General features: G+C 38.4%; 1 protein-coding gene across 1 annotated transcript in view; it reads right to left on the bottom strand.

The window, feature by feature from the left end:
- sgcd (sarcoglycan, delta (dystrophin-associated glycoprotein)) overlaps positions 1–23,423 on the bottom strand; it is a 184,231-nt gene that overhangs the window by 62,714 nt on the left and 98,094 nt on the right. Inside the window, exon 5 of the mRNA XM_067608896.1 lies at positions 20,565–20,684. Coding sequence (XP_067464997.1) covers positions 20,565–20,684 — 120 coding nt within the window. The remainder of the gene's footprint in view (positions 1–20,564; positions 20,685–23,423) is intronic.

Raw genomic sequence — 23,423 nt, 5'->3', positions numbered from 1 at the left:
AAAACCATGAAATGTAGGCTGCCTCTGTCTTTCCTTAAATAAATTCTCTGCCGTGACGTCCCCCTACCCAGTAACTCTGGAGTGTCTTTTATGGTCCTATTACGGCTTAACGGTGTCCACTCTGCAGGAAGGAGAGCTGGAAATAAAAGTCTGAGTCTGAAGCTGTCGAGGTGGATAAATGACTGAGACTGAGAGAGGTTTGATGGAACTTAAAGATGAAGATCACCCAGGTAGTTTCATGAGGAGATAGATTTTTTTTTTCAAGTGCTGAATTGTTAGTAGAGGTTCACCGTGGATCAATATGTTTAATATATTGTTGTGTCGTCCTCAACTCAAACAGGCCTCCAAACAGTTCAGACACCTCATCACTGCACAATTCTCGTTTGATATAAAACTTGTGATGTAATGTTGCCATAGATGTTGTAAATGTAATATGATGCTGTCATCTTTGCTGTGCTAAAAATAGGGCTTTTATGAGATGGAAAATTATACAAAACTTTCAGTCTTGACACAGGAGAATGGTTTACTGCATAAAGTTTTAAAAAATATGTCCCTGCAGTGACTAAAGTTTGAAACTTGCAGCCTTGGAGCTGCCACCCGTAACTTATTATGGATCCTTGACTGATAAGAAACATTTCTCAGTATTGAAAAATAAAATATTACAAAGATGTTTTATGATATTTCCTGGAGCTGTTATCATTTTTGAACTGCTCACAGTGAACATGCAAATCACAAGCCCACGAAATAATTATATCTTGATTTCAACACGTTTTCATAATTAAATGTGATTAAATTGTCGATTGTACTATGCACTCCAGAAGACCCATAGGAGCTTTTTTTCTAATATGTCGCCTTTATTGATGCTTTCAAAACCCGTTACAAATTACTGTTAAAAAATAATTATGTTTTATGGTGTGACAGTGCAGAGGTGGTTATGGTCTGGTTAGATTTAACCACAAAAACCACTTGGTTAGCGTTAGGGAAAGATCATGGTTTGTGTTAAAATGATCAACTGAAACGTGGTGTGGGTTAAAGGTACTACGTCCTTAAAGTTAGGCAACCTTTGTCGTCATGGCAACAGTTAACACCACGACAATCGTAGTAACAGTTTTTAAAAAACTGTCCCGACTTGCCGTTGGAAACATGACACTCGTGGTTAGAAACGGCAGATAAGTCCATCCACCCAACCCACCACCTCTGATTATTAATTTGTCACATTATACTGACGTCACTACGGCCACTAGATGGCGTCTGTCACTCAAACGCAACTATAGGTCACTCTATACTGTTGTTTTTCTTTTGAGGATGGGCTGGTAAATTTCATAGTAATATTTGGATTTGTAGTTGGCTACAACAAATTCGACTGTGGAAGTGCCAGAATTTCCTTATATTATCACTCATAGTCAATATGATTTTTTATTTTTGCAAAGCAGGCATACAGACAGGGCTGCCATATACACGGTCGATTATTTTATTGATTATGATTGTAACTCCAATCTTGGAAGTAGATCCGTGTGCAGTTAGCCGTAATGGCCGTTCCAGTGGGCTAGTTTCTGTAGTTACTTACATTCAGACTTAGAGAGAAATGTTGTAATGATTCAAGTAAAATTCATTCGACATATGTTCCACTTGCAAAGGGAATATATTTTGCCCTGAGCTGAGACTTCCTGGTAGAACTTCTCTCAGGCTGCCAGCTAAGCGGCAAATACCACGGCTTAAGGCTGATGCCAATGTGAAAGTATTTTAAAGTGCAAAGTCACAGACAGCCACTGCTGTCTCCAAAAAATCCCTGGCTCCAAATGACTCCCATTCAATAAGCCTAAACTTCTCTCTAGAAATACTAAGTCAATCGTTTTTTTGTAAATGAGTCATAATGGTCTCAATCTCTACATTCAGGCCCTCTAATAAGTCTTCGAGTGGTGATTTTGGAAATTATTGCGCCGTTAATAAGATATGTAGACTTATAGTAGCTTTTATGTCTGTCATGTCGGAGTTAATTGACAGCTGTGATTGACAGTTGGCTCACCTGCTGCTCTATGGTTTAAAATATAATTTTGCCAATTTTAGAATGTAAACTATTCAGGCAAAGTTCTTGTATGACTGCTTGTTTTAACATAACATTTGACAAGTTTGGCTTCTTGTTTTAATTGACAAAGAGGGTTTTGTAAAAAACAAAACAAAACAAACTTATGTTTCTCAAAGTAAGGTATTTGAAATAAACTATCATTTTGGCATCAGTTACTAAACTCAGGTTTCATATCAACTCTAGTATCAGAGAATTAACCTAGTTAGCAGCAGCATACAGCCCTAGAGGATTGCTCCTAGGATGCTCAATTCAAGGCAAAAAGACACTTTTCTCAGAGGGCTTAATTGGCTCAATTTAACCTCCTGGGTTCCAAATTGTCCTGTGAGCACCACTCTTTCTTTTTGTCCCACCTTTCCTGCCTTTCTTCCCTTATAAATGGCACATAAAGGCTAATATATTTCAACAGAGGCTTCATAACATCTAAGGCAACCCTGGAGCCAAAAGGCTGATGCAAGGTTAGCTTCAGGCTACTGAGGGTCCACAGGGCGCACAAAGACGCAGAATAATCCTAGCTCCCTCTGAGCAGCTGGGAGGAAAACATCAAAACACAAACAGACTTCCCTCATTACAAAACAACTGAGGCAGAGAGGGTCAGACCTCCCGGAGCGAGTGTGGGAGGGCAGCTGATCTTTGAGCCCTTTTCAGACTTGACCCTGTGATCAAGAGTCTGGTGGAGGCTGTGGAAGAGCTTTTTTCACAGCGGCTGAAGGTCAGAGCTGTTTCAGTAATGACATAGAATAAAGCAGAGCCTGGAGAAAAGAAAACTGAGGTCAAAGGTGGAGTTAAAATAATCCCAGCACTCAACTGTAGATGAACACAGAGAGACAGAGTTGTCTAGAGTTGTTATGTTTTTTGAAACTTTCTAACTAATTTCTGGAAGTTTCCCTGTTTGTCTCCCTTAAGGATCGGTGTTTTTATTATCCGAGCTCTTGTTAGATTTAGTTTTTGCACATTGTGACCCCAGTGATTGCACAAATTCAGCTTCTGGGCTTCATTGATGATATGAGGAGCTGCTGAGTCGTACACATCAAAATCAGCTCAAAATTATTTGCCCTCACAGTTCAGAAATGTGACCCCAGAGCTTTTTTACCACTTTAAGACAAGGCTTTAGAGTACAGCACGAACAAGGTGAAAGAAGATGAAACATATTAAACATAAGGCTGACGTTAATTGTTACTGTATAACTTGTTCAGCAGAACTTTAATATGTGTTTAAGCTGCTGTTAGCAGGCTTAAAGTATTTTATGCTCAGGGCTGGTTGAACAAATACTGGATCATTCTTGAGGGGAAATCAACAGTGAAACAATGCATTAAAAAATTTAACATCCAAGTTATTATTTCCTGAATTTCTCCTGCCTCTTCCACTTAAAAATGTGTTGCAAAACAAGTTGAAATCAATGGTCAAAGCCCAATACAATACATGCAATACATGGTTCTGCTTTGTAGACATACAAACTGCACTAGCTTTAGCTAGGTGGATCCAATAAACTGATTAGATTTGACAGTAGTCCATGCAGTGGGGCAATTTTCACCACCATTTCTTGGAATCAACAATGGAGTTGATTGATGCTAAATCAACAATGGAATGAGATGTGCAGGAAGAGGGGAAAAGCCTGGAAAGGACTTATTTATTACATCTTCATAAATAATGTAAGTAACAGAATATAATATTAATATAAAAACATTTTTGAAACATCTTCAGTAAGACCTTGAAGATGTCATTTTGACTAAATGAGAATAGTTATTATCATCACCTATTCATGTACAAGGTTGAGTAAGAGTGGGTTATAAAGTCATGAAGCTTTATGTTGCTGTCTCTACAATGAGGCTTGTAAGTACAATATCATAAATTAAGCAAAGCCTGCAAGCAGCACTGCTCACCTGAAAGCTATTCTCACACTTGTTGCCACTGCTGCTGTTCATATAACATCTCAAAAGCCTCACCCCCACCCCAACATCCACCTGTTGACTCTGAGTCAACGTTCCCACATTTATGTACAGGATCTTACTCACACTCTCTCCTGTCATACTCTTGGAAGTGGTCAAAATTATTTTCTTGAGTTAATATTTAATGTTTTTTATTCTCTCTCTAAGTTTGGAGTGTCACATTACACAAAGACACTGTGAAAGAGTTACAAGTTTCGTATTGTCTCATCCATCTGCCATCTGAAATTCTGACTATAAGTAAGTAAATTAAACTTTTAGCGCAAGTTCAAGCAGGAGGACAACCGTCAGCCTATTTCGTCATTACACTGAGCTCTGCTTTTCCACTAATCTTCAATTATTTCACTGGGCTCTGCACGCAGGCTTTCCTATCATCCAGTGATCATCTTAGTTGAAGAATAATAATTGACCAAGAATAATTTAAACCACCTTACCTGTCTTGTCTCTCTCTGCTGTCATTGCAGTCTATGCTGCATCTGAACTTCATCCCTCCACCACCAAGGCCCTGTCTATGACTCCCCTAAGGGAGGATCTCTGATTGGATATTATTTATAGGGCTCCATTACTATATATCAATTTAATCGACAGGGTTAATGCCAAAGACTATCAAATAAAACTTTTTAATTCATATCAACTTGTGTCTTCCCTGATTGACTTTTATTTAAAGTGTAAAATCAGAAGTCCCACATGAAGGTAGTACACATTACAGATAAATAACTGGGATCTCGCTTTCAGCACATCATCCAGACTGGTCAGAGTGGGAGATGAAGACGTTGTCTCAGTCCCACATGACTACACGTTAGCTGAACTGCTGCTGTGATTTGTCTGGATGTCTTTATTTTGGAGAATTGTAGATAAAGATTGTGTGCTTTGAAAGACTTTTTGTTGGGATTATATCTCTAGGCGAGCAATATAAAATAGAATTGCTCAAAGTATAAAAGAACAGTGGATGCGTACTGTTTTAGTGGAGCAGTGGTCACGTAGTGATGTGAATTTCTTGACAACTGTCAGACAACAAGGAATGCTTCAGAAACTCCACAAAACATTTGAAATCTCATTCCTCTGAGACGTTTGCAGCATGAAGCTTTGATGTTTCCTCTTAATTTGTTTTCTATGAATAATTTTGATCTCTCCATGTGTAACATCCTGTGGCTAAACGTATTCTGAGGTTGTAAATGTGGTCAAATCTGAACATGGATTTATCATTGATTGTGTTTTTCACCAAAGAGCTGCCTGACTCTGATCTTAGACTGCCAGAGAAAGAAAAAAATCAGAGTCTTGCAGTAAAAGGCTTCATATTTGACAAGGCTTTATTTCAAAGTAGACAAGAAAGAAAAAATGAAAATCTTTTTCTTTCACAGTGTTTTTCTGTGATCATACAACCATCCTTGATTTGCCTCTGAAGAATATGAAAGAGGCCGAGTACCATAATGTGGAGTAGTAATTACTTTGTGAGTGCATCAAAGCACACCGGCTGCTGATAACATGTTTCGTATGGAGGAAGGAGAGGGTGAAGACTCTTCCAATTACCTTTTTCTCTCCTCTCCTCCTCTGCTCACTCCTTCCCCCTACAGCCAGCTCTTCTCTAGTATTCGAATTCATTTTGAGTGAGTGCAGACTTCAGCCAGTGTGACGTAATTGAAGGAGTATGAATGGAGTATAATTATAATTACAAAAGACAAAAGAGGAGAGAAAAAAACATCAGCAAGTAATGTCGTTATTTTTGGGGGGGGGCGTTGGTATCTGTGCATCGTTTCTGAAAATAGAAGTCCTCATAATCATGAAGGCAATGAGAGGTGCTGGGTGTGTGTGTGTGTCAAAGTGAGACATAATTGTAGACATACTTGATCTTATATTTTGTATGTCTTATTTTTAGTATATGCATCTGGTTTTAGTGAGTTGCCCTGCATACTTTTTTATATGGTTTTATATTTTCTGATATTGTGTTTTGACTTGGACTGAGTGAATTGAATTCTGATTGATCAAGTGATGGACTAAGTGAGAACACCGATGAGTGATTGGATGACACACCCCCCTTTACTCAGGATTGGTGGACTGGACTGAGTTCCTTGATTTTTAAAATTCCTGAATTGTCACTGTGCGTGCTTTGTATTTTTTTACAGTGGAAATTCAAGCTGGTATTTTTAAAAGAACCTCACACTTGTGTGACATGTGCTTGCATGTGGGGGCAAGAGAAAGAAAAATGAACTGCGTGCATGAAAACATAATAGAAGGAGAACACTGACCTGTGTTTCAAACAGAGCTCACAACCAGAAAAGGGTTTCTTTTCAGTTTGTGAATACATTTTCCTTCAACTTTGTTCAGTTTCCAACTCAGGCCAAACCAAAAGGTTTGTAATTACACTCATTGTTCCAGCCTGTCACATGGCACAAGTCTGACAAAATCACTGTTAGAGTGAGTCAACTCATTTGCACTGGCTAATACATTCTGGTGGAAACATAATTTTATGTATATTCATATTGAATGTTTCTACAAAAATACATTGCCAACATTTGCATATGTACTTCTGGCAGGTAAAGCATGATTGACATCGTTTTTGGTTATGTTTAGGCAATTTAAAGTACTCAGTGAAGGTTAAGGGAAGCTGGGAAGTTCAAGTGTTCGTGTTGTCTCAATATACGGGTCCCAAACTAAATGTATTGAGTATTTCGAGTTTTCAGTACTGGGTGTTAATCAGCTTTCAGGACACACTAACAGGATTGTTGTTAGTGTTGGACTTTAAAGTGTGCATATATGGCTACTTCCTGGAGGCAGAACAGACCCGGTATGTATTGAACCTACAAAAGATTCTGCACTTAAGATTTGTTTTTTGCCAGCACAAAAAGGGAAAATTGTGGTCTTGGTTAAAGAATTAGAACATGTTAGCGTTGACATGAAGCATAAGACCTGCTTAGCCCTGCTCAGATCACTACTTAACCACAGAGGTGTAGTTATGTTCATCAAAAAAATGAAAATTATGTGTTGTATAAATCACAACCTGCCCTCCTCCTGCTGATTCTCTCCAAAGCAGAGATGTTAACATGACTGATCCTGAGCATCAAGGTGACTCTTGCGTTTCTCCCACTGGGTTCTCTGCCTGTTAAAGTTTAAATACATCTGGCCTTGTCCACACTTTTCTATATAAGCTGTATACTGTATTTATCAGTACAGTCTGCTGCTCTGCAGTTTCCTCCTGAGTTCTGAGGTGAAAACAGCATGATCACATCGCATGAGCGAGCAGTGCTTATTATGGAAGTGAAGTTTGATTCGAGGCTGGTCTGAGTGGGTGCAGCTGACAGGAAAATATGTTGAGGGAAATATCAGCTGACCTTGTGACTTACAAACCTGTGCTACAGTACCAGGCTGCTGCCCTTTGGGATATTATTTCACTCACATCAGCATAGAGTGAGAATTTTTGGAGAGTGATTCTCCTGACAGATTTTAATTTTTTATTGAAATCACATCATGAGTCAGGCCAAGATGTTGAAAAGAAGAAAACCAGGATGAGGTCATGAAGTATTTACCAGTATTTTTTGCATGTCTTAGCTTAATCTCATATTTCCTTTCAACTATTCTCTTGACATGACAAGTTTTTACACTGACTAGTCATATTTAACAAGTTTTTATAACCAACTGACAAGAATGCTAGCAGCTATTTGGATGCCAGTATGAGTCTGTTGGTCATTCGGTTGGTCCAACACTTCGGTCCAGAGTAAAATATCTCATCTACTAGATAGATTGGCACAGATCTGGTACAGATAACTAATAACTTCAACAATCCTTTGACTTGTCATCTAGTGTGAGCTCAGCTGTACCTTGTGTTAAGTGCCAATTAGCGGATGTTAGCAAGCTAATGCCCTAAACTAAGATGGTTAGCATCGTTAACATTATACCTGCTTAGCATTATCATTGTGAGCATGTTATCATGCTGGCATTAGCATTTAGCACAGCTGTGCCTAAGTATAGCCTTACAGAGTTGCTAGCATGGTTGTAGATTCTTGTTTAAGGCTTATTCTGATATTTAGAATATCAGCAATAATTATAAATGCTTTTATTCAAGCGTCATACAACCAAAGGTTCCCAGCCCATAGGGGCTTACAAAACACTTTATATTCCATACAGATGCTAGAGAAAATAATAAGGGAAGCAAGAAAACACAGTACTATATTCATGTCTGCACTGTAGTCTCCAGTCATCTATCATCTTAAACTGACTGTTGGAACTAATTAATTAAACCAAAGGCAATGTCAAAATTAGCCTACATATCTGACTTTGAAACAACTATTGAATGACAATAAAATATAACATTTCACTATGAAAAATTGCCACAAGACAGAACTTTTTACAGTGTTTGGTTGGTAGTCCATCAAAACACTGACTCACAACCAGTGTTGCCATCTATTTTCAGTTTCATCTAAATCTAACTCTTATCATAATATTTATGCAGGCTCTTGTATAAACTCTAACTTAAGTATCATGAAAAGAGAGATAATCATGCACTGGAATAAATTCACTATTGTAAACTCTGTCTATTTTGACAATCAAACTTAGATAATAAAGTTAAATCATTCAGAATAAAAACAATGAGGATCAATGATTGGTCATTAGGCACATACATTCACAACTCATTCACGACTCATTCTGGCTGATGATTGGTTCATTGAATGTGCTGCTGCTCTGTTTCACCCACTGAACAGTCAATCCAGAGAGTCACTGTAGCGCTCATTCACTGAGAAATACTGGCGTCTCCCTTCAAGGAGAGGAGTTAAAGTCCATCCAAAAAGTTGCTAGATATGTTGCTAGTCGCTTTTTGGAGAAAAAAAAGTCTCTAAAAGGGTCGGAAATGTTGCTATATCTAGTGAAAAGTTGGCAATGCTGCTCATAACCTCAGTATTTCTAAAATCCTGGTTCTGGCCCTGTTTATCCCATGTGCACTGACATTTCAAGGTCTGTTCATAGAACCATTTTTGAAAACAAGATGGTGTTGCTGATTCCCAGTCTTAAAGAATCTGCCTTTTAGCTAATGATGCCTGTGCGCAATGTTGTTTAAAAATGAGACTAAATTGAGTGTGACAATTCTGTGATTGTCTGTGTGTTTCAGGCTCTTAGCACATCGTCTCATGTGACAACCACCATCTGCTGCCAAAGTGGGCTGAAACAAACCGTAAAAAGTATTTTAACTATGATTTGACCCAGCCTATCATAATATTCCCTGTGTTTGTGTTCTCATTTACTGTGTGTCTGCAGGGAACCAGTCAGCTTGTCTGACTGGACTGTAAATAGCTGTAGAAGCCATAATGAAGCCAGTGATAACAGTATCATAGATTTCCAATGACCTCAGTTGGGCCAATTAAAGTTATATGCAGGGTATAATTATGTATTTTATGGGTGGGGAAGGAACGATGGGCTTGGTAATGACATGTGGCAGCTTTATAAGCCTCCTCAATCCTTTCATATGTCAAAGGGACGAAGGATCAGACAGGGTTAGCAGCTCATCCTCAGGTCTGATCTGAACTCTAACAGCTGTTGTTTCACTCGTGTGTGTTGTACAGACAGGATCACATGCACAGAGACATGTCTACTGTAAATAGGAGCACAAAGCATTCAGGTTCAAGTTCAACTTTATTATTTGTCCCAAGTGGGCGTTTTTTGCTGCAGAAAGCATAAAAACACATAAAATAAATCATAACAACATGCCACAAATCATACAACGGCTTACATAGACAAGTATCCACCATAACCCATTCCACGCAAATCATCACTACAAATATAATGTCTGCCCTTCAATATTAATAATTGTCACAGTCTCTTTATCATTGTTATCATTATCATCAACATCATTACCATCACCGAGGTAGCAACAAGGTAACAACAGCAGCAGTTACCTCCTCCTGCCAACAGCATTCACAGCTCGAATGGCGACAGGGAAAATTTTTTTTGTGGCCATAGAGGCACTTAAACATACACCAGATGGTAACAACTTGTACTCTGAACTAAGAGGACAGGCACTTTTCTAATCGAACGGTCATAGCTTTATTAAGCACCTGCTTGTTGAATATGTGATTCAAACTACTGAACTGTACTCCTACAATCTTACTTGCCACCTTGACGATCTTATCAAGGGCTCTCTTTGGTACCAACGTTGCCATACTAGCAGATGTTAGAAAATGAGATAACAGACTCAATAAAAGCTCTATAGGACAGTGTCATTAGGGCACTAAGGTGTTGCTGGCCTTTCTTACACAACTTTTCAGTATTTGAATCAAATTTCAGGTGGTTGTCAATCATGGTGCCCAGATATTTATAATTAGTTAGAATATTCACTGCTTGACCCTTGACAACACTGCTCTGAGGAGCTGGGCAGGGGGTCGTCTGAACTCTATACACATATCTTTTGTTTTAGAGACACTAAGTTGTAGAAAAGCATTTTCACACCAAGAATCAAAATCTTTGACAACTGGGCAATGACCAACTTCATCGTCACCAGGAAGGCAAACAATTACAGAGTTGACAGGAGATTTAATAATGTGCCTGTTGGCATAACGGCTGCTGTTTGTGTATAAAATGTACAAGAGAGGGTAGAGAACCCTGAGGTGAGGTGGTGGATGATGTTAGCTCACTAGACAGTTTCCCATTCACCCTTACTCTCAGAGTTCTGTTAGTGAGGAAATCAAGAACCTAGCCTACAATGCTTGAGTCTAAGCCAAAGTTGTTAACTAATTTCTCAACTAGCATGTATGGCTGAATAGTATTAAAGGCTGATGAGAAGTCAATAAAAGGCAGCCTAGTGTGGTTCTTGCTACCTTCTACGTGTTTACATAGAAAGTAAAGTGAAGGCAGCATCTTGCACATCCCCCTTAGCCCTATAAGCACATTGAAAAGGGTCCAGAATGCACTCAGTTTTAGCTAAGAGCCCTCCCTTAGCAAGTTTTTTCAAATGACTTCATAACCAAAGAGGTTAAGGCAACAGGCCTGAAGTCGTTGAGGGCTTTAAGGTGGTTACCCCTAGCACAATGCACCGCTTCCATAGAGATGGCTCCCTCTGCTGAGTGATTGACAGTTGAAAGATGTAACTGAAAATAGGGCCTAGTTGCTCTGCACATACTTTAAACATATTATCTGTGCCTGGGCTTTTCCCCACATAAAACTCATTAAAATCCTTTGCCAGCTGCTGGCCTGATTTGTAGCCATTAAGCTCTATATTACTCCTGCTACCTTTCTTGAACCCTACAATAGTTTTCATGCTGTCCCAGGCGGTGCCCAGATTGTTCATCCTGAGCTGTGTCTCGATTTTGTCCTTATGCTTCCTTTTACCAGCCCCGATTTCACATTTAATTTCTTTTTGCAGATTGCACAGCTCCAAGATGTTCCCTTCTCTAAAGGTCCTTTTTCTTTTTCTACAGTGGCATTTTAAGAGACTTTGATACTCACAGCTTGCTGTTAGGACCTTAACAATTTTGTCCGGAATAACAACATTTCCACAATATGATATCCAGCTACTAACAACGTCAGTCAATTCATAAATGTCAGAGCATGACTCTTTAAACATATGCCAGTCGATGCAATCAGTACAATGGGATGGCAGCAGGGGGATGGATGATGTGCCTTCAATTGTACCATAACACAAATCCAGAAGCTTATTGTCTGGTTGGGCATGTGATATACTAGTTGAAGTCTCTCAGTGTTTTTGTCAATGTGCAATGGTTCATATCACCAAGAATGTTGTTGGTGGATAATGATTAACGGCCAAACGGCCAGTGTGAGAAAGTGGCGCCCGAAAAAACTCTGTATACTGTGAAACACAGAGCGATTTATCTGGTGGTGTAAGGCTTAATCAGCATTATGTCAACTTGTTTGTCAAGGGCTTGAATGTAACGGACGTTCATTTATATGTTAAAGGTCCGCGCTGCAGGTTTGAAGCGGCTATAAGGGATATTTTTCACCATAACAACATATCTAATGACAGTGTGTAATGATAGAGACGTGGCTCGTAGCAATGAACCTACAGACAATTATCAGCGACTCTGCAGCTCCCCCCAGCTTTACAGAGCTTTATAGTGAGTTTCAGTTCATTGTTGAGATACAACTTTACTGTTTTGGTTCACTCTCAGTGCTCTCATAGCATTGTTTTTGGCCACAGCAGGAAGCTGTTTTCAGACAAAAAGCTCTAAAAACCCACTGTACACTACCTGCTGACTGTTAACAGACACAGTTAGCTGTAGACTAGCTTGTGAACGTAGTGGAGAATTTAGCAGCTAAAGAGCCAGATATTTCCCTCAGGAGTTGGAAGAGAGCAAAAACAGAGCTAAAAGAGAGTGAATATTGTACTAACATTCACCAACATGACTCAAAATTAATGATAATGTTGCTCTGTGACTGCTGGATATGGAAATGAGCAACTATTTGCCAACTAGTTCAACATATCAAGGTGATGATATGTCAGTGTTGTGTTCACAACTTGTTTCTGCTGAAAACAAAGGGACAAAAAATCTGTTATGCAGGTTTAACATGTCTTCTGATCAGCCATTTGTAAGGTTTGATCAAGTTTAGGCAACTAAAATGACTTGGTTGGTTCCTTCTTTGATCAAATACTTTCTGATTTCAGTCATGGTTTTGCTCATTTTAGACTGTATTATGCTTAGGCTTGTACTTATTCAAGGTTAAATTCTTCTATGAAGAGCCTGACCAATTTGGTGGTCAGCCCACTTAAAAGAAAATGTGTATCTCTCAAACTTATGTTGTAGGTTATTCACCAAACACCTGAATAGTCTTTCCAACTTTCCCTAATGAATTTAAAGTGGGAGTAACTGACATTAACTACAGCTATTTATTAAATTAGGAAATATTACTATCATCCAAAGTCAGCTTGTAACGCTGCTCCAATGATAACTGCTGCCAACTGTCAGTGTAATAGATAATATCACACATTACCTCTGTCTTTTTCATGTTTTTCCTCCTCTTTTCTTCTTCTTTTTCTTCCCTGGGGGCTTTGGTCTTTTTGACATGATATATTTGAATTAGGCTACTGATGTTAATCGTATCACGTTCCACAGGCAGTGTCACTCACTAGTTCAGATAACTCACCCATCCTCCAGAATTGGAGCAGTGGGTGAGGGGGTGATGCTGCAGGCAAACCAGAAAATAGGGTCTATTTTATAAGCTATGCTATGTAGTTATGCTGTTGTGGGCTTTTTTTGTAACATTTCAAAATAACAATATTTTAATAGTATCAGTAAAAAATAGTAAAAGTTTAAAATTTTGAATATTTTTTTCTTCCCTCATTGGGTGCACCCCTATGGATGGATGGCGCTCCTAGCATTCACCTACACTGCCTATGCCACAGGCCGGGTCTGGTTGTATGGGTGTTTGAACTATAGACTGTATAAAAATATGGACGTAGTTACCGTGACGTCACCCGTTGGTTTCTGAAGAGCAGTTTTGAAGCTCAAAGTGAGCCGCTTCGGCTGTCGCCGTCTTGGCAGTACGTGACTCTGCCTAACTTCCAGCCAATCAAAAATGGGCAAAGAGGCGGGCCGAATGGCTGAAACAAGCCACCTAGCGGCTGGCGGACCTGTCACTCAAAGCAGCTATGTCTTTCATTATGCATAACTTTACGGCTTAATAAAATTTAAACGGGTGAGTTATAAAAAAATTCACCCCCCGTACAGTTGTCATGAAAGGGGAAATTAGCTATAGAGACCAAAACTGTTTTTTGTACCAGGCTGTAAACATGTTTATTTCTGCTGTAAAGTTGGGCATTTTAACATGGGGGTCTATGGGGAATGACTCGCTTTTGGAGCCACCCTCAAGTGGCCATTCAAGGAACTGCAGTTTTTGGCACTTCTGCATTGGCTTCATTTTACAGCCCCAGAGGTTGCCGCATGGTTTGAACACTGATGAATTCAAAAAGTTTGGCTAATTGTATTAAAACTAAGTAGATAAGTATTGTTTTTGTGTCTGTACTGAAATGCAGGTATCTTACTGGCAGCTGTGTTGTTATAATTGAAACTTAACTTGAAAGTTATTTAGAGATGAGACAATACATGAAGGTTCAAAGACACACACAGAAACAAAATAATAAAATAATCTCAGACATAAATACACACTCAGGTACCACACAAACAAACTTAGTTCAAGAGAAGTCCTCTGGGAACTCAAATGGCCATCTTTGTCTGCTAAGGCAACAGTTGCCAAGGTGCTTGATTAGCCTCATAGCCCTAAGTGGCCTCATCAAACGGCTGCAGAGATAAATGGAGTAATTGGCAAATTGTTGGCTCCCTCTCCCTCTGTATTTCCGCCCTTGCAATCTCCCTATTCCGACTCCCAATGGCTTTTTAGTGTTGTCACCAACTGACTGAAGTGCTGTCAAAGACTGAATTCAATAGTGATTTTTTTTCTCTCTGGTTCTGCCATGTCTGTGAACTGAAGTTGCTTAAAAATGTCACCTTCTGAGGGCACAACCTGTACGTATGATTGGCTGTTGGACTGTATTATTAAAAGAGGGAAGAGGAAATAGAACCAGTAAACTTGCAGTCAGTGTAACTAAAAACATGCAAAGTCCACTTCATGTCCACTTACTTAAAACTTAAATTTTATTCATTTTCTTCTTTAAAACCTCACCAAATGAGTGTGAGAGCCTTTGCTAGGTTACTTGTGTTAACACTGACTGTAATGGACCCCAACAAGGTATTTAGACTTAAAAGTCTGAGTATCAAGAAGTTCACAGATCATATTAGTTTCATCCTCACCACAGCAGCATTGATATTCTGTGCAAAAAAGATACAATTTGCTAATTTCAGAGTTAAAATGTCGGTTCTAAAGGTTAACATTTTTATACTTTTAGTTAATTCATGCACACAGATGTGAGCCTGAAGTATAAAATTTACTGTGGGACACTGATGTAACATTTAATCATCAGTTGGCAGTCTGATGTTTTCACCGTGTTCACTATGTTTATTTTAGTGTTTTTAATATTTTATTATATGTTTTATTTATTATAGTCATTCTGTTGCCTTACTCCTTGAAGCACTTTGTAACTATTGTTTAGTTTATTATTGCCAGTATTTGTCACAAAAAATGAAGAAAAAAAAACACTATGTGAACCAAAGCTTTCAAAATGTGGTCAAATCACAGATCCTTGAAGAAATGCTTCAGTGGAAATTGGAATCACATTTTGGTTTTACACATGACAACATGAGCAAACTTCACCCAAGTCTTATGCAACATACAACCAATACATTTGAAAAAAAAAAAACATGCAGGTATGAAATAACTTGTTGTTTCCAGGGTCAAGAATGTACTTTTAACATTTAAATACTTTTAAAACATTTAAAGAAATCCTCAGAAAAATGGAAATAATGAACATTAACATTCTCATGACTGAGGAAGATTGTGTCCTGTGAAACAATCAAAAGCTCCAGAACTGCTGCTGGACCATGTGGTGAGCACCTGTTGTTCCCAAGGTCAACTATGAATCTATCAATCTCAGATATAAATCTCCTCAGCAAATCCACATGTATCAGATCACCAACAGCAGCAATTGATTGTTCTCAAATCCTTTTAATTTATGACAGCAGTGTGGGTCATTGCATCCAACGCTTTGATCTCAACTCAAGACCACATTGGCATGAAATTTGTTACAGATCTTCATGATTCCCACTGCATGATTTCGGAAACCCAGTGACCTTTATTACGCACTACTGTCAGGTCAAATTATCAACATTTTCAACATTATCAACATACACACACACACACACACACACGTTACTCTACTGACTGACCCTTGACCTCCCAACTGTGATTCTGGGATCTACTTAGTAGATAATAAAGTAATTGTCTGTGGTAATAACTATACATTCCAGCACATCTCTATGCATGGTATTGCCCTAATAAGAGTGGTTTAACTGCACAATGTTGCCCTGAGGTAATGAATATAAAAACGCACAAATAAAAACAAAATATGTCTTTAAACAATCAAATATACTTCTTTACATGCACATGCATATATTTTTATATGAAGTTATTTGAATTTAAACATGTGATACAAGTGATATTTATCTTAACAATTGCTGGCACTGTGTCTCCTGTGACTTTTCTTCCTGAAGGACCGCTCTATCCCCAGACAAAAGGTCAAATCCACTTCATCCCCTCATTTCATTGGACACAGACATGTCTTGTGAGATCATATATAATTTTTTAATTAAAAAATGTGTGAGGTCCAAAATATGTGTTAAATAAATGTAATATGCAAGTTATAGTGCAAAAAACCTAAAGGGTAGTAGTTGTTCCATGACAAGTTCTGTCAAAAACTGTCAAAATATTCATGATCCCAAAAAATAATGATTTTGGTGACACCCAGACCTTTCCCCTTGCTTTAAAGCTTTAATCCATGTAGGTTTGATAAATCTTGTACCCTCATAAAGTGTCAGCTTTAATATTTCATACTGTATGACTGCCATTACATTTGCTTGATAAAACCAATTAGTTGTAATGACCCTATGGCTTCTAGTGTAGTTTTAACCCCTTTGCTAGTAAAACTTCCAAGAATAGCAAAATAATTAGTACGTTATTTGTTGTTTTAGCGCTAGTTTTGTCTGTTATAAAGCTGTCTTCTGCTTCTCTTTGTTTGCTCAGACTTGCTGACATCTGAGGAATTTTCAAAAAACATATTGTTTTTGCTCCCTACGCATTCTAGTTTCAAGATGGAAATCAAAGAGGACTCACAAGTGCATGTGCAAACATCACGCATCAGTGATCACAGCAGTAGGTTTGGTAAACATAAGTGTGCTGTGTATTAGGGATTTGCAGAGAGCCCAGTATTTGTATTTATATCCGTATTTGTTGAGGCAGCAAAATTATTTGTATTTGTATTTGTGTTCGAATTAAAGTGGAAAGAGGTTTAAAAATCCTGTTTTTGTTTTTATTACGCTTTTCATTTTAGAAACTTAAAGTGTTACAATAAGTGTTCATGAATAAACTACCTTATGAAGGAGGTCCCCACACCAGGTCTCAAACTGGAGTCTCCCAGATCATAGACGACTGCGCTGACTACTGAGATAAAACTTTACTCATCACCTCATTGCAGACAGACCTCTACCTATTTATACACCCATAACACAGAGACAGCACAGCATGTGACATGTAGAACTTCAAAGGCGATTATTGCTTTGCACTTTTCATTTATTGCCTATTTTTTTACAACCTAACTTTGTGGAAACTTCCTGAAAACAAATAATTTAAAAAATATTTGTATGAAACAAATATTTATAAAAAAAAAAAAAAAAAAAAAACTCCACTATTTGTGCTTTGCTGAATAATGTATTTGTATTTGGGAACATCCCTACTGTGTATACAGATGTTTGTTATGTGATTATTAAAGTTTATCAGAGTTTAAATATGCAGCAACAGGTGATTATTCGAAAAGTAGCAGAGATTTGACTTTGAAATAAAATGCTGCGACAAAACTACTCACTTCTGTCAAGAAACTCACAACACTACCTGTCCTTACCTTCCCCTCCCCACCTTCCATCACCACCCTCCATCTGTGTCTCCCTCTGTTAAGAGCAGCACTTTGCTGAGGTGGGTGACAGTAATGAACTCTGACTCAGTGAGGCTGGAAAGGATGTAAATGAATGTAGATGAGGATGAAGAGTAATTGCCCACAGAGAGGGCTGTGAAAGGTATGTGTCAGAAAGAGAGAGAGAGAGAGAGAGAGAGAGAGAGAGAGAGACAGAGAGAGAGAGAGAGATAGTGCACCCATGGGAGCTCTTAAGTGAAAATGTGTGGCCCAGTCAAGAGGGAGACACTTCAAATATCTGTTTATCTATTAATGAGATTGAATGGATGGATTGATGATAAGGTGGGCGGATGGATGAGTGATGGTGAATAATGGCAGATGGATGTATAATGGTGAATAATGTTAGAGAGGAAATGGGAATGACAATAATAGGAGAGAGAAGAGGAAGAAATTAAAGAAATAAATAATTACAAATGAAAAAAAAGGAAAAGGACGTACAAAAATAATAATAAAAAAAACTAAAAAGCCAATGAACACTGAATCAAAGACTTTAACTTCAGAAAAACATGTGATTTTAACTGGCTGGTGCTTAACATCTAGCACATTCAGAGTTTTTGATATCTTAATTATGCTCACTGCAAGTTATCTCAGTTCCCTCCTAATTATCCTGCTATATGTGCAAAATAATATTAAAAAAAAAAAAAGATTAACTCTGTCCTTGTGCAGCACAGTGGCTGATTTCTTTAAACCCAATTAATGCAGACAGGTTTTTTTTTAAGTCTTTACAGCATTTCTAGTTTAGTCCTGCTGTCTGCACCCAGTGAATTATTTCAAGTTATCATTATCACCCTATTATTCTATTCAGTACATTTCATACAGCATGGTACTCAAGGTCTCTCACTGCAATTATTCTTACTAACATACACTTTTCTGGCTTAATTCTAGTAAATATTTACATGATAAATAGACAGCAAAATGCTACAGGGATCAAAACCTGGAAATTGTTACTATATGCATCACTCCCGAAAACATACCAGAAATAACTTTGTTGATGTAAATTCAAAATATCCCAAAGCTGTGTCAACCTCTTAAACTTCACTGACCAAACTCAAGCTGCATAGCCAAACATTGTTCAGTTTTGCATCTAAATTCATGCAGCAGTTGTTGTGACAAAGACTCAAGAAAAGGGATGTCAACATTAAAATCTCTCTCTCTTTTTACAGCCAATGTCAACATATTTTTTTAATGTATTGTTAATAGTTTTGTTTCATTATAATAAAGCAAAAAAAAAGTTTTTGGGGAAATGTCAGAAATGCTCCTTTTTGTCTCAGCCGGCTGGAGGACGTGTCGGTGTTTGTTTTTGACAGCAGCTGGCAGGCTAACGGTGTTACACTGTACTGAACAGAGACAAAGTAAACAAAGTGCTGTAGTTACAAGTCATGGACAGACAGTGTGTTGTTAGAAGTTGGATTGAAGAGTAAGAACCAAAACAGCATCTAACGGGTCTGAAGTGACATTTACAGGTATGTTCACATGCTGTTTAATGTGCTGCAGCTGAGCAGCTAATTGGCTGTCTAGAGTGCTAATTGACGTCAGCGGTGCACTTTACCCCGGTGAATGTTTGTTCGGTGGCTCGTTCAACAAGCTAAACTGCAGGACAAGACGTGTGTTCATGTTTGTGTGTTAGATAAGGAGGAGACTTTAGCAGGAAAGCTAATGTGGGTTGTTGTTCAGAGTCTGTGGCTATTGTGTTGTGTAGCAGGATGCAATCAGGCTCAGTGTGACTGTCCGCTCTGCCAATGATAGAACGACATGTTATCACTTTATGCAAAGATTTGATTTGCTGTATCAAAATAAGGACTCCATCTACGTAAGCAGTTAATGGTATGTAAGATAAATAATGTAAAACTAGGGGGCACAATCATGAAATCAAAGAATATAAAATATACTTTCTCCCTTTTGGTTTGTGATTTTTTTCCTCAGAAGAGGACACAGGACAAGTGACTAACAGAGCAGATGTGTAAGATGTGTGGGCAATTTAACTTCAGACATGAAGCTTAAATCTGTCACTTCCTGTGTGTAGACTACATTTCCCATCAGACTTATGTGATAATCTTCTCTGTTGCAGCTTTAATTATATGCAGATTCTTTGTCTCCTTGCATTCACGTTGTCGCAGTGAACTAACTTCGCCTTCGCTATCCTCAGTTACACTCCTCCGCTCTCACAGGAAATCATCTGTCGCAGTGGCGTCACTTAGAGGCCGACTGGCCAACGCAGTCAGAACAGCTCCGTCACTTCTTATCTCCTGTCATGAGCACAAAACTCATTTGTCTAAGCACTACATCTACATGTCACCTTCTCCCCCCTGAGTCCTGTTGGCAAATATGAGCTCTCCACCATCATTTTCTTGACTGAGCTTGAATTTTCTCTCTTCCCTTCAAAAAAAAAAGACACCTCCTCCTCTTCTCCCTCCCCCTCATCTTCTCTTGCTAGTTGTCACCTTTTTTTCTCTCATACACGAGTACTACCAGCACAGATCTAAGCCCTGCTCTCCTCACCACTGCCTGCTTATGATGCTAATATAAGCATTATGTTACTCTACTTTGCGTTTATTGTATGTCAGTTTGACACATCACAGAAATGTAGTGTGTTTATACAGTATGTTTGGGGATAGATGAAGTGGCGAATTCCAGTTGGTTTAATAAACAAATACAACTCATGAATAAATCATACTTGCCCACTTTCATGTCCTTAAAAATCTCAAGTTTAAACTGTTTCACTCTTTTCCAAAAGTGAGTTCAACAATAAGAACCAGCTTCAACTCCTTGATGCAAACATGACACCCAACACAACCAAACCAGAGCCAAAGTCACAGCAAGAAATATCAGTGTACCTTTATGTAAAGCTAAACATCATCACTTAGAACATCACCAACAGCATCAGCATCCAGATGTACGTAGCGAACATGATTTCACACTTCAAAACCATGACAACCGAACATGTCAGGCGGTCACTCACCCATCACTCGGAGCCTTTCGGCGCCCACTACCACCTCCTGCTCGTCAGCGGAGAAGAGGAGCTTCCCAGAGGTGGATTTGACTTCAAACATCTTGCCTCGCGCTTTAAATCCATTGGATCCTAAATCGAACACACACACACACACACACAGAGGAGACATCAAAGCTAGAGTTGATTTCCTACTGAATTACATCAGTATTAGACATTTTAAAATGCATTTTAGGATGAGAACACACCATATTGTATAATGCATTTTGGTTTCATTCATGACACTACTGAATGTTGAACAAACCAAGTGAAACAGGCCGAGAGGATCATAATATTGGTGTGATGTTGTACTATAGTGTGTATAGAGTGTCTATAGAGCACTACACTAGAGTGTGACATCACTGTTTGTTCACAAATGCAATAAATTCCAAACTTTCAGGCAGTACAGATGATTTTTCTTGACACTCCTGTGTTGGTGTAAGCATACCAAAACGAAGGGGAAACCCAAAAAATTCTTGGCAGCCATTGATGGCACAGGAGTAGGATGTAGTTATCAGATTTGCTTCAAGGTAGCATATGCCTACAGCTTGGTGAAACTAAAATTTTGGACTGAAAGGGAGAAGATTCACCACCATGGAAGAAATCCAGGAAAAAATTCTAGACACAGTGATAAAAGATGACAGCAGGAAGGACAGTACTATGAAGAGGGATTAGAAGGATACAACTGAAAGATTTATAGTGACTAATTTTCTCATATATGGTTCTTTAGCCGCTAGATGTTCAACTATGTTCACCAGACAGCTGCTAACTTTGTCCGTCTGCTGTTTTTTTTTTTGTTTTTTTTACTGGTGAAATGTGACAAAACAAATAGGTGGAGAATAGAACATACAGACATCAAGAAAAAATTAATTAAATATATTAAATGATACATATGAGAAACTGATAGTAGCAATAATGGAGCAATGGAGAGTGAGGCTAGATTTGGCCACTAGGATGGGGACTAAAACAGCAGAAGGAGAGGTAGCCCAAGAGGGAGGAAGGCAGAAGGTGAGTAGAGTCCATCTTAGTTTTATTTGACAGTAAATGTATTTACTTATTGCCCTTCGTCGTTGTTTTTACTGTTGGAGAGTGGCACCATCTCAGGTTATTAAATATTAAATTAAATAGAAATCATATTTGCGGGTCTCTGTGGGTTTAAAGCTGCGAGTATGATTTCTGTTGGAAAAGATTCAGTGTTTTAATCATTCTAAACTACCTTTGACTTTATATTGATATATTATATACAGTAACTATAGCTGTTTTAGAGCAAGATGCAGAGCAGGAAACTACACGTTGCTTTGGAAACATCAGCGTCGCGAACACAGATATACTGTATGCACCTGCTTTGGTTTCACCTTCTGAAACGTTCAACTTCCTGAAGGTTTTCAGTTCACACTTCTGATTCTAGAGAAGCTTGAGTATCAAAAACATTGAAAGAAATACAATAAAAGAAGCCAAAAAGAAGCTTGGAGTGGTTTGTGATAAAAATGTTCAGAAACTGTTTCATCTAGAGTGATGTGACCTGTTGGCGAAAGAGGTTTCAACCACAACAAAAAAAACATTCAGACACATTTCACTGAAAGTCTGCAAGAAAATTGAGAAAATACTGAAGCTGCCAAAACTGTGGCTAGTATCATGACAAATAAATAGAAAATGTAGACAACTCCCTCCAACTCAAATTGCTTTGTCTCACGCAGGGTCAGAAAACACTCGGCGCCGGGTGTGACTGATTGACACGTGCAGAATTGATTCTGTCACTCTCCGTCTGGGATCTGAAGTTCCTTCCCGTACACGAGCGCCGCTGAGTCATCAACGACAGACATCTGAGCAGACTTCGTCTTCCTCCTCTTCAGACCCAGAAGGCAAATGTCAGCGCACTTTTTAACGTGAGAGACACTTCCTGTGCATGTTTACCCAAAGTGATTTCCATTCACTGAAGCCTGCCAACTCTATTAGAGTGTGACAGGTGGAGAATGGGGGGAATGTGAAGACGAAAGTCAGATCACAGAGTTATGGTGGAGTGACTGAGGCCTCTGCTGGCACAGTTAAAGGGAGCAGAGGAAGAATTTATGATGCGCTAATGTGTAATCGTGGAAATGAGGCAATGACTTCTGGCAGTTAGAGCAGCGGTACCTAACTTGACTCCCCAAAGGGTCCCAAAATAAATCTAAGGAATTGCAAAATGATTAACATGATGGGAAATAACATATCTGCAGTGGTAGAATGTCTACAATTTTGTGGTACTTGCACTAATATTTCCATTTTTTTCTACTTGACTTCTACTCCACTACATACTGGAGACAAATATTATACTTTTCACTCCACTACATTCATCTGATAGCTTTAGTTACTTTTCAGATTCAGATTATTAATAAAAAATATAATCAACTAATAAATTCTTATGTATTACTCCAGATTAAGCTGCCCGGCATTATATAAAGTAGTTACAATAACCCACACCTTTACTAGCTGCAACATTCATGATGCTTACACGATGATACATCAATATTATAATCTAATCATGTAAGACAATATCATATAATGTATATATTATTCTGAAATGGGCCATTCTGAATAATACTTAAAGTATATTTTGATGCTTATACTTTTAAAAAGAAAAGGAAAACACTGAGAGATTAAACAGTGAACAAGATGATCCAATAACCCCATAAAGCTTCATCATACGTAAAAAAAAAACTATACACGGAGAAGCAGCATTCAGTTTTTATGTACCAAATATCTGAACAGACAGAACAGACAAACTTGAGGTCTTCTCCAACTCTCAGTTCATTAAAATTTTCTGTTTACTCCTGCCTTCTATTATATCAAATT

The sequence above is a fragment of the Thunnus thynnus genome, chromosome 13, assembly GCF_963924715.1.
Source record: "Thunnus thynnus chromosome 13, fThuThy2.1, whole genome shotgun sequence".
NCBI classification, from domain to species: Eukaryota; Metazoa; Chordata; class Actinopteri; order Scombriformes; family Scombridae; genus Thunnus; species Thunnus thynnus.
Note: the sequence above shows the minus strand (reverse complement) of the source record. Positions and strands in the feature narration are given on the sequence as shown.